This window comes from Crotalus tigris, unplaced genomic scaffold, assembly GCF_016545835.1.
Source record: "Crotalus tigris isolate CLP2741 ecotype Arizona unplaced genomic scaffold, ASM1654583v1 scf7180000017764.6130737, whole genome shotgun sequence".
NCBI classification, from domain to species: domain Eukaryota; kingdom Metazoa; phylum Chordata; class Lepidosauria; order Squamata; family Viperidae; genus Crotalus; species Crotalus tigris.
The window spans coordinates 5,029,073-5,043,054 of NW_024096618.1; the positions used below are offsets into that span (position 1 = coordinate 5,029,073).

General features: G+C 41.4%; 1 protein-coding gene across 7 annotated transcripts in view; it reads right to left on the reverse strand.

Moving 5' to 3' along the window:
- Nucleotides 1–13,982, reverse strand: part of EFCAB6 (EF-hand calcium binding domain 6) — a 138,257-nt gene that overhangs the window by 13,252 nt on the left and 111,023 nt on the right. For 6 of the 7 annotated variants that reach the window (XM_039341347.1, XM_039341350.1, XM_039341346.1 and 3 more), the window contains 2 exons: nt 12,143–12,331; nt 2,390–2,593 (listed from right to left, as the gene is read on the reverse strand). In XM_039341347.1, the coding sequence (XP_039197281.1) occupies nt 2,390–2,593; nt 12,143–12,331 (393 nt within the window). The remainder of the gene's footprint in view (nt 1–2,389; nt 2,594–12,142; nt 12,332–13,982) is intronic. The other variant, XM_039341351.1, reaches the window with a different exon arrangement.

Sequence of the window (13,982 nt, forward strand, 5' to 3'; positions counted from 1 at the left end):
AAACCCCTAAGATCCCAACCCTGAAGGCTTTTAAGAGACAGGACATATCGTTGCAAACTAAGACTTCATCTCAGAGTTGAGGTTTGTTCTTAAGCCATCTTTCTGGCCAAGTAACCTGAATATCTGCCCATATAAGATTGCGGGAAGAATGAGTTCAGCCTGGCCATACTGCCATTTCCTGTTTTCCCCGCTCCTAATCTGCTCAGTTTCTGGAATTGCATCTTGCTGCTACTCCAATATTTGTCCTAGGATTGCCTTGCTGCTTTTGAGACTTGACCCTCTGTCTGTTTGTGATCTCAGACAAAAAAACCTGAGCAAAACTGTTAAGACTGAAGACCAGTTTTGTTCTTCCTGCTTTATTTTACATTCTGGAAGTGAGACAGTATGTATCTGCTGAAAATCCTTTCATCTTTTACTGGTCTACTCTAATCTGATTCTTCTTTAAGTGTCTTGGGGGAAGAGAAAGAGGAGAAAATGGTGCTTGGGTTGGATCCAGGAATGGAATACAAAGTTTGGTTGTTCCTTTGTTTTGGTTCTTGAATTGACTGTCTGAACAAGTGAAATGCTGGATCAGTGCAGGAAAGCCTAGGATCAAGATATTAAGTCATCAGTGTGGATATGCAGACATGGAAATTCAGTGCCAATTTCAATGGCTTGTATTTCTAATACTGTATACACTCTACGATGGGTTAATGATTTGCTCTGGGGTTTGAACAGGCAAGTTAATTTTTGTTTTTCTTTAATGTGCATGCATACTCATGTACGCACACATACACACACTTTGCTCAACTTCCTGACATGCCACAGAATTAGACCTTAGAGAAAACTTCATCACCTCTAAGGCTTTGATTTGCATGTGGCAAGTTGGAGGAAAACATCAAAGGCCACAAGTACATTTTGAATTTCCTTTTAACTTTCCCCCATTGGACACATGTCTACCATATTATAAATTATACAAAGCAAAGCACACTGCACTACTTAGAGGGCTTCAAAATGTTTTCTCAAGCACCAACTGAATATTATCATTGCTTTGAGTTCCAGGTTAACTATCATTTGAAGGTTGCCAGCCTGGGAAATCTATCAACAGTGTAATAGACAAGATGAAGTGGAAACCTTCATACAAATCCAGCAAAAGGTACAGTAGTTCCTAAGAAGCTTCAACAAAAGTAGAGGAACTGGGGACTTGGCCTCAATCAGTTGCAAATTTATTTATGTTTTGGAGTTCTTGGCATATTTAAGACTAGCTGAATCCTGTTTAATTGGGTTCCAGTTATAATTTTCATACAGGGTGCTGGGATTAACATGAAACAAAAAAGAGCTGTTTTTTGCACAGGGATCTTGGATCTATTAACAAAGGCGGCTTCCTGAAGAACTTCTGTCCATTTCCTGCTTTCACTTCCTTCCTGTCAGCCTCCATTGGGCTTAAAGCGGACTATATTTCTGGCACATCTTGAGACCAGTTGTGATTCTCTCATTGGGCCATTCTTGCCAGAGATACTGCAAAGGTATCTTTGTATTTCCAAGTATCTCAGCCTACTTGGAATCAGGGGACCAAAAGCAGTGACTGATAATAGACCCACATGAAATCCATCTTCTCTGGGTCAGATGCTCCTTACACCAATAAGCTCAAGAATCAAGAATCGGGTTTTGTTCATGAACCGGGGGGAAACTGCACTTATGATCTGTGCTTTCAATGATTACAAAAAAAATAAAATAATAATAATCTGGATAATAGAAAAAAGTGACCTTTTTGTGTAATCATAGAGTAAGTAATTGTACTTATACATTTGCTGCAAAGGAAACTGGAAGCTTTTTTCTATTTATTTATTTTTTCTTTCAGTACGTTTGCTATTTTTTTACTATTTATTAGATTGTGTTGATTTTTATGTTCTTTGTAAAACTTTGAATAAAAATGCATATAAAAAGAATCAAGTAGTTTTGCTCAAAAGGGATTAAACAGGCTATCGCTTTTAAATAAGAGAACATTTTTTTGTTTTTGAATATAAAAGAATGTACACCTATGTTATAACATTTCCACTCAACACTTCTGTATTCAGTTGCATAAAAGAGATTCTCACAGGCATTGAAAAAGGGGAAGAAAGACCAGTGACCTAATGCATTATTTATACTTTGGGCAGTGGAGGGATTCAAATATGTGAACAACCGGTTCTCTGTGTGGATGCTGCTTCTGGAAGTCCATTCTGGGGCCTGGGCAACAAAAAATTAGCTACCGAATCTGCCAAACTGATGCGAATCGGCTGAATCCCACCACTGACCTTAAGCCAGGTAACACAAATAACTTGGCATGGCCATATCAGTGTTTCCTAGATGAGTATTTTTCTCTCTGGGACAGAGGAAATGAGTCCTCAGGAATTCCCACTTTCCTCACCTGTTCATCAGTTAGCAGCAAGAACCGTCGATTGCAGATATCTCTGAACACCTCTTTAGATACCAGATTTGTTTTTGTGCTATCTGCGTTTTTAAACTCCTGTTCAATGGCTGGAAAGCGGGCACTCACTACCTCCTGTATGCGGGCCAAAACCTCTTGATTGGATAGCTCCCGGCAAGCAAATCGAGTCTGCTCTCTTTCTGCCTGGTTAGAATGTATAAGAGAAAGTAATTTCAAAGGGATCCAATGTCTCTTAAGGATTATACAGGAATCCTTCCAATAGCATCAAGTCCAAGGTCAGCTTGGACTCTCTGCATCATGCAGTTTTGCTGAAGTATATCAGGAAATGCAAGGGAAAAGGACAAGAGGTCAAGAATTAGGACATGACACCATTATTTAAACTATAAAACAGTGGTTCTCAACCTTTTTAATGCCACGACCCCCAACCGGTCGTAAGTCGAGGACTACTCAACCGGTCGTAAGTCGAGGACTACTCACCTGGTGCAGCACCGTTTGCAGAATGGGACTTTTGACGGGCTCAGCAGGGCAGAGACAGCCTGGACAATTCCTATTGGCTTTTGAAAGCCACTAGAATTAGACTCTATTCAAGAGAGTCTATTCTATTGGCTTTCAAAAGCCAATAGAATAAAAGAGAGTAGCACAGCTAAGGAAAAGGGGGAAAAATGGCGGACTGCGTTGTTTGGCGACCCCCATGAAATGGTCGTTCGACCCCAAATGGGGTCCCGACCCACAGATTGAGAACCAATGCTATAAAGCAAGGTTATTATTTGCCTTAAAACACTTTTACCTCTTGAGCACAAGGCAAATTCTGGCTAATTGAATTCTGCAAATATAATTTCACTCAGCCTTTCTCCAAGCTGGGTCGGGGAAAAGATGGGAAAGATTCATGATTTATGCTGGTCTAAGACCATAATGAACTTAGCTAGTTACCTGCTTGGGTCCATGGTAGTGCCTATCCGCATAGTAGATTTAAAGGAAGGAATAGTAAAAAAAGGAATTTGACCAAACGAGGGCATATGTTTAGAAAATTCCAAGAGAGAGTCAAAAGAATAAAACAAGCTTACTACACAGTTCTCGCCCACTTACATAATCTTACATGCTGGAAAGCCTGCTGAATTTGAAAATAAATAATAAAAAAGGCTTGGTAGGAACACAACTGTTGTTGCTCATTTCAAGCACATTCTGATTAAAAAAAGTGCTAAAGAAAATCTTTGTACACATACAGTATATGAACTCCCATGAATCTAATCCTATACAGGACCAAAAGTTTAGCCTTCCAAGCTTTTGGGCTTGTGCTGGAGCCCATCCCCAGGGAACTTCTCTCCAGCAGCGTGTGCGCTTTGGGCTATTCTGTGTGTGGTATTTATATGGTGCCTGTTGTGTGTGTAGCTTTTTTGAGACCTGCAATCTAATCCTATATTTGATATTATTTGTATTAAATCCTGGGAAAGAGAACGGCTTTCCATTGATGAAACTTGTATAGATCTGTGTACGAAATTCTCAGAAACCACACATATCATGTCACTCATCAGTGGAAACAACAATGTTGTCATATGTCATATTGTAACATGCCTTTGCTGTCCATGCTGAGGTCGAGAAACACTGCTTTAGATACTCCTTTGACATTAGCCACGAGAGGATGATTTTTGTTGGGATACACACTCCTTGCAATACCTTTCCTCCCGGAAATCAAGACTTTGCTACATTTTAGGCACCCATTGAAAATGTTTTTATTTGTCTCAACATTTGAGGGCTGAATTGAGTTACTTAACTGCACCATCTATGCATCTTATGTTTGTATTTTATGTATTTTAGAGCTTTACATTTTAATAAGATTTTAACTCCATATACTGCCCAAAGCTCTGTTGGTATGTAGGTAGCATACATCTTCCATTGTACGACATGCATATAAAACCAATTTTCATGGCTCAGTGAATTATTTCAAGGTGGCTGACCATAAAGGTATGTAGTATTGCACTTCTTTTAGGTCTGGACAAGCCAAGGAGCCAATCTCAGCCTTGGCAAAACTCCCTATGTAGCATGGAAGGAAGATTATGTGTACACATAAGGAGAATTACAATATTATTTCAAATTACATCCCCATTCATAGTAAGGATGCTTCTTAGGCAAAGGTTCTCCCAAAGTCTGTTTCTTCAGTAATTGAAATCTTTATTTCAAATAAGTCTTACCGTTTGGCTACCAGATCTCATTTATCCCCACACCAGTCCCTGTTTCAACTGCTCTGGAACTCTGGAAAATGAATGTTCTGTCAACTAGTTAAAAAAACCTGGCTGGCAGACATCAGTTTAGGCTCCATGAAGCCATGATATGTGGCTAAAATGCGGAAGAGGGTATTTGGAAAAAAGACCAGGAGAACCATCCAACTAATAAATCACTACTTTTTATTTATTCCATTCAATCGTGCCTGAACAAGTCCCCGCAGTTTTTTTGGCAAAGTTTTTAGGAAATAGTTTGCTATTGCCTGCTTCCTAGGGCTGAAAGAAAGTCACCGGCTCAAGATTACTCAGATGGCTTTATGCCTAAGGTAGGACTAAAACTCAGGATCTCCTGGTTTCTAGCCTGATGCCTTCACCATTATACTAGACTGGTTCTCTAAATCAGGGCTTTTCAACCGGTGGTATGGGTACCACCTGTGGTACATTGGCACCTGGCAGGTGGTACGCGACCATCCTAGAAAAGTGGTAGCGGGGGAGGGGAATGAGCTGAACTGGTGGCAGCACTGCACAAGCCTGAGCGAGAGACAGCTGGAGCTGCAGGGCTGTCAGGGCTCAGCGGAAGCGCCAGGATCAGTGCCGCTTTCCAGCTGATCGGCGCTTCTTCGGGGCTGTCAGGGCTCAGTGGAAGCACCAGGATCAGCACCAGGCTCCAGCTGGAGCTTGGCGCTGATCCTGGTGCTTCTGCTGAGTCCTGAAGAAGCACCAATCAGCTGGAATGTTGTAGCATCTCCAGGGTCTTGTGATTTACATTCAGATGCTTGGCAACTGATGCATATTTATGACGGTCAATGTCCCAGGGTCATGTGAAGTGACCAAAACCTGCTGCAACCACCCAGGAGATAGGGGGAATAAAAATCAAACACCCCCACCCTACCCCCGCTGCCAATCCTCAACAGAAATACAACAATGAAAACCTCGGACAGGAGGAAGAGCACCAGGCGGGCAGGCAGGTGTCTTGCTCGGCTGTGGCTTGGGGGGCACTTTTTTCAGTGCCATTGTAACTTCGAACAGTCACTAAGTGAACTGTTTTAAGTTGAGGATTACCTGTACTTTATCACTTTTTTCCTTTTTTTTTTTTTTTTTTTGGTCATCAAGTTTTTGACACCTTGCTAGGCGACTGGTGGTACTTGGATGTTGCCATATCCTAAAAGTGGTACAATGGGTGAAAAAGTTGAAAAGCCCTGCCCTAAATCATCACTATTGTCCAACAATTAGCAGAGTCTTTTAAGAAATGGCAGACTGTCCTTCAGGAGAGATGTTTAGCTGGATCCTGGATGGCCATAAATAGGGGAGGCTGAAATGGTGAGCTTCTGCACAGGGCTGGGCGAAAGGAGTATTTCTTAAAGGGTGGCCTAGAACAGAGTTCCCCAACCTTTCTAGCTTTCTGGGCCAGCGGGAGTGCGGAGAGGGGATTGTTCCACACGAGTGGTTGGCAAGCCTGTGCACACAGCTCCACTTGCACAAGCGGCATGCAGCTGTGACCATCGTTTATTGCAGTGGGTCTCAGCCTTTCTAATGCCGTGACCCCATAATACAGTTCCCCATGTTGTGGTGACCCCCAACCACTTATATATCACCGGGTGCCAGGGGCGTGGCCAAAGAAAAGGGGGAAAAATGGCAGACAGCCTTGTTTGGCGACCCCTGTGAAATGGTCATTCGACCCCAAATGGGGTCCCGACCCACAGGTTGAGAACCACTGGTTTATTGGATTACAACACCCATAATTCCAAGCCAGTGGGACCAGTGCCTGTGGCTTGCTAGGCATGACTTCTAGAGCACCCGACTGAAGAAGACTGCCTTAGGAATTATGAAAAATATACAGGTTAAATGTATATCCCATTTTTCTCAAGACAGAATATATTTTATTTCATCTTCACAACATGTAGGTGTCTGGGTCAAAACATCCATAGTGACCTGAGCTGGCTTTTCCTGGCCGGAAATCCAACACCTCCCCACTAATCTGATTGAATCTAATCAAGCTAGATTGAATGCTCATTTTATAGTTCTCTTATTTTCAAGACTCAGAGATTTTTGAGCCTTGGCCATGCTGGTATCGCATCATTATATGGTTGCCTGTAGTGTTAAAAAGATGCCTCTGTCTGGCTTCCTTTGGTGACTTCACACCTTGCTTGAAAATTAAATACACATTAAAAGTGCAAATATACTAGAAACACTTTGGAAGTAATTAAAACCAAAATGAATTTAAAGACACTATGACATTACAACTTTAACAAATATGCAAACTAATCTGACCACCTTGCACAGATATTATAACTAGACAGAAAATACACTGTGCTTTTGCAAGTCAGCCTCCGACTAAGTTTCATACCAAATGGAAGCTAATGAAAAATAATCTTGAGCGTTTAAAAAGAAAAAAGGTTATGAGGGTGATGGTGATGATGCCAGCTTTATAATCAATCAACACTCATGGGCTTTAATAAGCAGCAAATTGATTCTCCTGCCCATTGGGTTCATCTCATTTAGAGCAAAGCCAGGACATTCAAGATAGATAAAGTGCAGATATTAATCATGGCTATGATTGAAACCCCGCCCCTTTTGAAGGCCAGGTGATGCATGCATAAAAGGTTTATCTTTATCATATGGTTGTGCCCACAGTCTTGACTTTTTTGATACCTGGTGCTCTTGAGCAGAACCACCTACAATTAATTAAAACATGCACCTCACTCACCTTGATCAGACTGCAACAGTGGATAATGTACTAACAAGGGGAAAAGAAAACCTGCAAATTCAACAATGCCTAAATATATGGCTAATCCTCAACTTATGATTACAGCTGGGGCCAGAATTTCCAAGGTGGTTGTTAAGTAAGTGATGCCCACTTTTATGACCTTTTTTGGCCATGGCTGTTAAGGAACCCCTGCAATTGTTAAAGGAATCACATGGTTGCTAAGCGAATCCAGCTTACCCCATTGACTTTGCTTGCCAGAAGGTTAGAAATGGCAATCATGTGATGCTGCAACTGTTGTAAAATACATGCCAGTTACCAAGTGCCCAAATTTTGATCCCATGGCTGCTGGGATGCTATGATGGTTGTAAGTGTGATGACAAGTTGTTAGATACTTTTTTCAGGCCAGGTAGTGCTCAAAAAGTTTGTGCTGAGGGCAATAGAAGAAGGGGACGACAGAGAATGAGGTGGCTGGATGGAGTCACTGAAGCAGTAGGCATGAGCTTAAGTGGACTCCAGAAGATGGTAGAGGACAGGAAGATCTGGAGGAATGTTGTTCATGGGGTCGCGATGGGTCGGACATGACTTTGCAACTAACAACAACAAGGATTATAAGTTCGGCAGAAGATGATAATTAATGAAATCTAATGTGTCAAACAATGTTTCAGTAAGGTGCAATCCTTTAGAATCTTTCTTAAGAGTTGCTGGGGCCTCAATGCTTTTAATAGCAATAGCACTTAGACTTATACACCACTTCATAGTACTTCACAGCCCTCTCTAAGTGGTTTACAGAGTCAGCCTGTTGCCCCCAACAATCTGGGTCCTCATTTTACCGACCTCGAAAGGATGGAAGGCTGAGTCAACCTTGAGCCAGTGAGGATCGAACTGCTGGCAGTCAGCAGAATTAGCCTGCACTACTGCATTCTAACCACTGCACCACCACGGCTCTTAAGTAGCATTTATTACTTTCTATTGCTAAGCAATGAATCCAGGCATCTGCAGGGTATGGTCAAAAAACACTAGAGGGCAATTACAAGAGTGTGCTTTAAGTTCTACCAGCAAGGCACATAAAAAACGGGCAGAGTTTCAATCACATTGTTGCAGCAGCCATCTTGCCTTTTTTTTTTTTACCACACCCTGAAGAGAAACCTAAATGGATCCATTGGACTGGGAACAGTGGTGGGGGGGAGTTGTTTGCTTTTAATGTAAACTTTCCTAATTTGCATTTCCTGGATTTACACGTAAAAGAGAATGTAGCTATGTTCCAAACTTACCCCAAATTTTTGATTCAGGTTTGCCTATGTATAAAATGCCTATGTAGCAGAACCTCATAAGAAAACATGCAGCTTTTATGAAGATTATTTTTTAAATCACAAACTGATGCAGAAACTTAACTTGAAAGATCCACCCCTCCCTGATTTGGCCTTTTTATGAATCAAGATGAATACTTATTTGAATTGATGTGGTTTATGCAGTAACACCTCCCCCCCCAAATTACGTTCTAGAACAGACTGAAAGCAAGCTGACTGTAGTGGAGAAGGTGTTTGAATCCATCTGCACAGCCTTATTTTCATGGTAGGCACAGAGTGTTAGAAAATTGCCCTCTACCAGGACTATGGCAACAGCAAGTCATCAAGGAGATTCATTCCAATGAGGTAGCAATGTGGTTGGTAACAGGATATTCTTCATGTGGAATTGCATCAATAAACTTTTAAATTTTATTTTAAAAATGTGTTGCTCTACATGTAGGAAGGGAACATGCCAGAAAGGCATTTTAGCATAGCTCTGTCCCTAGCATGCTTCCCCCCCCAAAAGGAGATATTTTCTGCTGACAAGATACCACTTGCTCCTATTCAACAACAGTTTTTGTTACTTATGCTAATTAGTGTTAATGGCTATGGAACTGGAACACTTATTTCATCCTCCCCGTAACTCAATTCTACCCGGTTCCCCCAAATCTCCCAACAGGAAAAATGTCTGAATAATCATATTAAAGGCTGAAAAGGGCTATTCTTTCTGTCTTCTATTAGGCAGCAGACTTTACATTAAAATACAATGCATGGCGTGGATTAACATCTTCAAATGGTGATTTCGGGTGCTCTTTTCGGCAGCCCCTGATAGCTACCTCTCCCTGGTGTTTGCTGACTCTCATACTTCTCGTTGGGAGAGGGAGCTGACGAAGAAACTCCACTTGCTAGGTTTTACAGGGGATGCTCTGGGAGATTATGGTCTCAAGGACGCCCAGTTTAGGGTAGTCCAACGGCTTGTGGACATAGATTTGCAATACTTAAGAGCCAGAGCTGACAAAACCTGCTCCCCTTTGATCTTTAGCCATTCTAATAATTATGGATTGAGGATGGCCTCTTATTTCTATACTCTAACCATCCCCAAGTAAAGAAGAGTCTTTTCCGTAACCCGTTTTAATGTCTTGCCCTCAGCACTACTCAACGGGTGATTCAAGAGGCTCCCATTTAGTGAGCGATTATGCCCCTGTGATAGGGCTGAAGTTGAAACTGTGGAGCATGTCTTATTATACTGCCCTATGTATAATACAGCCAGAATTAAACTGTTGCCTCTCCTTGGAATTGACCCCTCTGGTTCTAATGTTAGTAATTTGGTTTTATATTGTCTAGGGGATGCCCCTCCTATATTACTTCTCAGGTTTCTAAATTTCTTTTAAGAGCTGTAACTATTAGAGGAGAACGTTGTAATTCCCCTTAGCCAAGGCTTCTGGTGTTAATTGTTTGTGATTATATTTTTCTTGTGTTTTCTTTTGTTGCACTTGTATTTTGGTCTGTGACAGCAAAATAAGAATTATTATTATCATTATTATTACATTAAACTATTACTTAAGTATCACTCTGCAGAATGAACTGGTTTTTATTGCATTGAATGTAATTCCCTGTTTCATCTGTGCCACTGTGATGTATGTGATTTGTTTTTAAATTTGATTATATACTTCTTTGTTTTTAGTCTCAAATTATGTATTTGGGAAATTCTTTGCTGCTCAAAATCAGCAAACTGAAGCAGCCAATAAGCCTTGTTATTAAATAAAATAAATACAAATAAGTACGTTCAGTTTGGATTTGGCTGAATTCTGGATCATTAAACTGGTAAAAAAAAAGTCATATAGAGTATATTAGGATATACCCTAGGAAGATTGCTTTATAGCAGCCTTCCTGAATGGAAATATCTCCAGATCTTTTGACTTTCAGCATTATCAGCTTCAGCCAAAATGGTTGGTGGTTGAAGGAAGTAGAATCTGTAGTCTGGATGAGATCTACTTGATAGAGTCAGCTTTGATCTGACATATAAACCTTGGATGCAAAGCCTAATCTCATGAATTACATGAAATTACTCTCTCATGTTCCAAATGTTTAGCCAGCTTCATCAAAAATTCATGCAAAGTGAGTTTGGCTCCTTGTAATCATCTAGACATCCCCATGTGGCTTCCTTATCAATAATAAGGAAATTGCCATTGCCTTATTCTGGGATATTTTCTTGATTTCCCCTTCCAATCCTTCATATTTTTTCATGATCAGCCAAAATAAGCTATACCGTAGTAGCCTTGGGTAGCATATTTGTCAGATTAAAGAACAGTTGATTTCAACAAGTATAGGAAGCAAAGAGTTTTTATTCGTTTATTGGTTTTGCTTTAATAAGTTCAGAACATGCTCTTGAGGTTCGTGGTCTAATTCAGAAGTGGTGGGAAACTTAGTCTTCCCTTAGATGAAGAATTCTGAAGGGATGTCTGAATGCTAGCCTGTGTAGGGTTAATTTCTCATGTAATTAGGAAAGAAATAGGGCTAACATTTATAATAAAAAACACCACTCCACATTAATGGAAAATTGACAATCATTGGGTCATTGTTTCAAAGATATTTGCCTATCTAAATAGAGAAATAGAATGACCACAGGTGGGCAAAAATGCAGTGGCTTTTTCACTGACTTTTCTGGGAGAGAGCATTGGAAATGTCACTGACATGAGTATGGCTGACCATGGCAGCACAGAGGTATGGCATCACTGAAGCAGCCATAACTTTGTCAAATTTCAATCCCACAGGAGCCATGGTTCCCTGATTTTGGATGCATCCCGTAAGGTAGCCCATTTGAAGTATGTCGATTCAAAAATTGTTGCCTGTGATACGGTTTCCCCCAACTGAAGGTTACAAACAATCAATCACAAGAGTTTTAATACTATATAGATGCCCAAGTTTTTAGGCTTGGAAGTAGAGCGGCCTTTAGTGGGGGTGAGATGTTGTATAGCCTTTTAGGATGCTTTCAGCAGGAAATCACTCAAGTGAATGAAATGCGTAAAAAAGTATCCTTGCTTTCAAGAGATTGGAATAAGAAGGAGTCCAGAGATCCATTTCCCTTTGACAGGAATACATTTCCACGTGTGCTCCAAGAATAGGTTTTGCCCGCAGATGTATTAATAGGAGGATTTCCCCTGAACGTACCCAGACATACAAATACACACAACCTGGATCACTCTTCTCCCATCCAGCCAAATTGCATCCCATTTATTTAAACCCGGGGAATGTTTGATAAAGTTTAAGGACACCCCACCCCCCCACCCATGCTTTGGACTGGAAAGACTGAGCAGAGCAGATGCAATAGGGAATAAGTAGGGAATAAGGTTGCCAAGGTCAGTTTTGCTTCTGCTTGTGATTTCAAGCCATTTGGAAACAGGCCAACATCGCTAATTTCTCAAACGCTGGATCCCTATGGCCAAATAAAACCGTTCCTGCCCCAGTTGCTTCCACTGCTCTTCCTTTCCACGTACAGCAGAGTAACCGACATTCTTACCTCTGAGAGGAGATTGAATTTTTGCAGGAAATATTTCCAGTCAATGGAATGTTCGCCACGAAGTCGCTGCAGTTTCAGAAGATGGTTAAACTGCTTCTCTGAAAGTGTGAAACAGAAATGGTGCAGCACCTGCCGGAAATCAAGGGTTGAAATTGTCCCAGTGCGGTCCTTATCGAAAGCAGAGAAGGCCTGTGGGGGAGAAACAAGCATAGCAGCTAAAGAAGTAGTAGAAGAAGCTGGTTTGGGACGATCTTATTTCTTTGTAGAAAAGCTCATACAGAATGTTAAGAATAGGAGAGAGCATGCAACCTTCTTTGCTTCAACATATTTGCAAACATACCAAATTGTGCAAAGAATTTCCCTGTGAATTCTCATCCCAGCACTTTATGAGCTGAGCTGGTTTAAACAGCTTTTTCTCCCTGCAGGATTATTTCGCCTGGTGTGTGTGTGGGGGAGTCTGTTTACAACCGTCACCTATAGCAACCAATTCAGCTGGAGAGCACTGGGTATTCATTGAAAGATGGAGAGAGCTTTGAACAGCAGGGGAACTTTCCGGTATGCATTTCTAAACATGTGTGGATTAAACATCCATTCATTTAATTTGGACATTGCATTGATTCGTGTTAACTGTCTTGCTGTCTGTGAGCACAAGCCCCCTGGCAGGTGTATAGGCGTGGGCAAAGCAACTTGGGCCCACGAATGAAGGCAAATGCATGTGACCCAGAATAATGTTGCAGGATCCAATCTGGGTCAGTCATCAGGATCAGAGGTTTAGTCTTCTAAGTTTCCAGACTTGTGTTGGATCCCATCCTCAGAGAACTTCTCTCTCACCAGAAGGGATGGCTTGGGCCTACTCTAACATTCAGCCCTGTGGGTGCCAATGGAATAGCAAGATGACTTGCTTGATGGTGTGTGGCATGTCAAAGCTGTAGGAGCCTCCCTCAGTCTTCTCTCTCAGCAATGGCTGGAGTGCTTTCAGGCCATGCAGAGCTGGCACATGCTGCAGGATTCCCATGTACTGAGGTCCTCTAGTCTGAAAGGTCTTTGGCATGTCACAAAGGGTGCCCAGTCTGAACAGCCTGCCCCCTGCTCAGGAGACATCACAGCATTTGCTGAAACTGCCTAGTCTGCGTGGCACCACTTCAGCTTCCACTTTTCAATCTTCTTGTGTGGAACTCATTGAAGAGGACTTTGGCCTGAAGGAGAACGCCAAGCAACTCCATATCATTTTGAAGCCCTCTAAATGAATCTCGATTGAAGCAAACTTCCCTTTGAAAACTTACACAGCCCTAACAATGTATAGCCATATGCATACAAACATGTATATACTGGGGACTTAAATAAATATTAGAGTGTGAAAACAAATTACTGAACTATTCTGTTGCTTATAAATAAATAAAAAATCCTGTGTGTCATTAAATTGGAACAAAAGGGATATTGTTGTGGGAGTTTATTCCATCCAGATAGACCAGGCCTTCCTATGCCAGTGACTGAAGTACAGGATGGGGAAAATCTGTAAAATGTCATCTGCCAAAAGTCATGGGTCCAATGAATTCCAGTTTTCCTTGCTGACAACTTTCTTTGTTAAAAGATGGAGGAAGAAATAAGGGGGGGAGACCATTGTCTTGGACCTAACTCTCACCAACAAGAAGGAACTGGTTGAAGACCCAAAAGTGCCTGAAAGTAAGATGGAATTGCAGCTCAGAAAAGACAAGGAAAAGGAGAGGACACAGCTAATTTAACAGCTGAATAACGTGGCAAGTACTAGCAGAGGTGACTGCAGAGCTGCATTTGGTAATCTTTGAAAAGTCCCAGAAGACTGAAGGACAACAAATGTGAT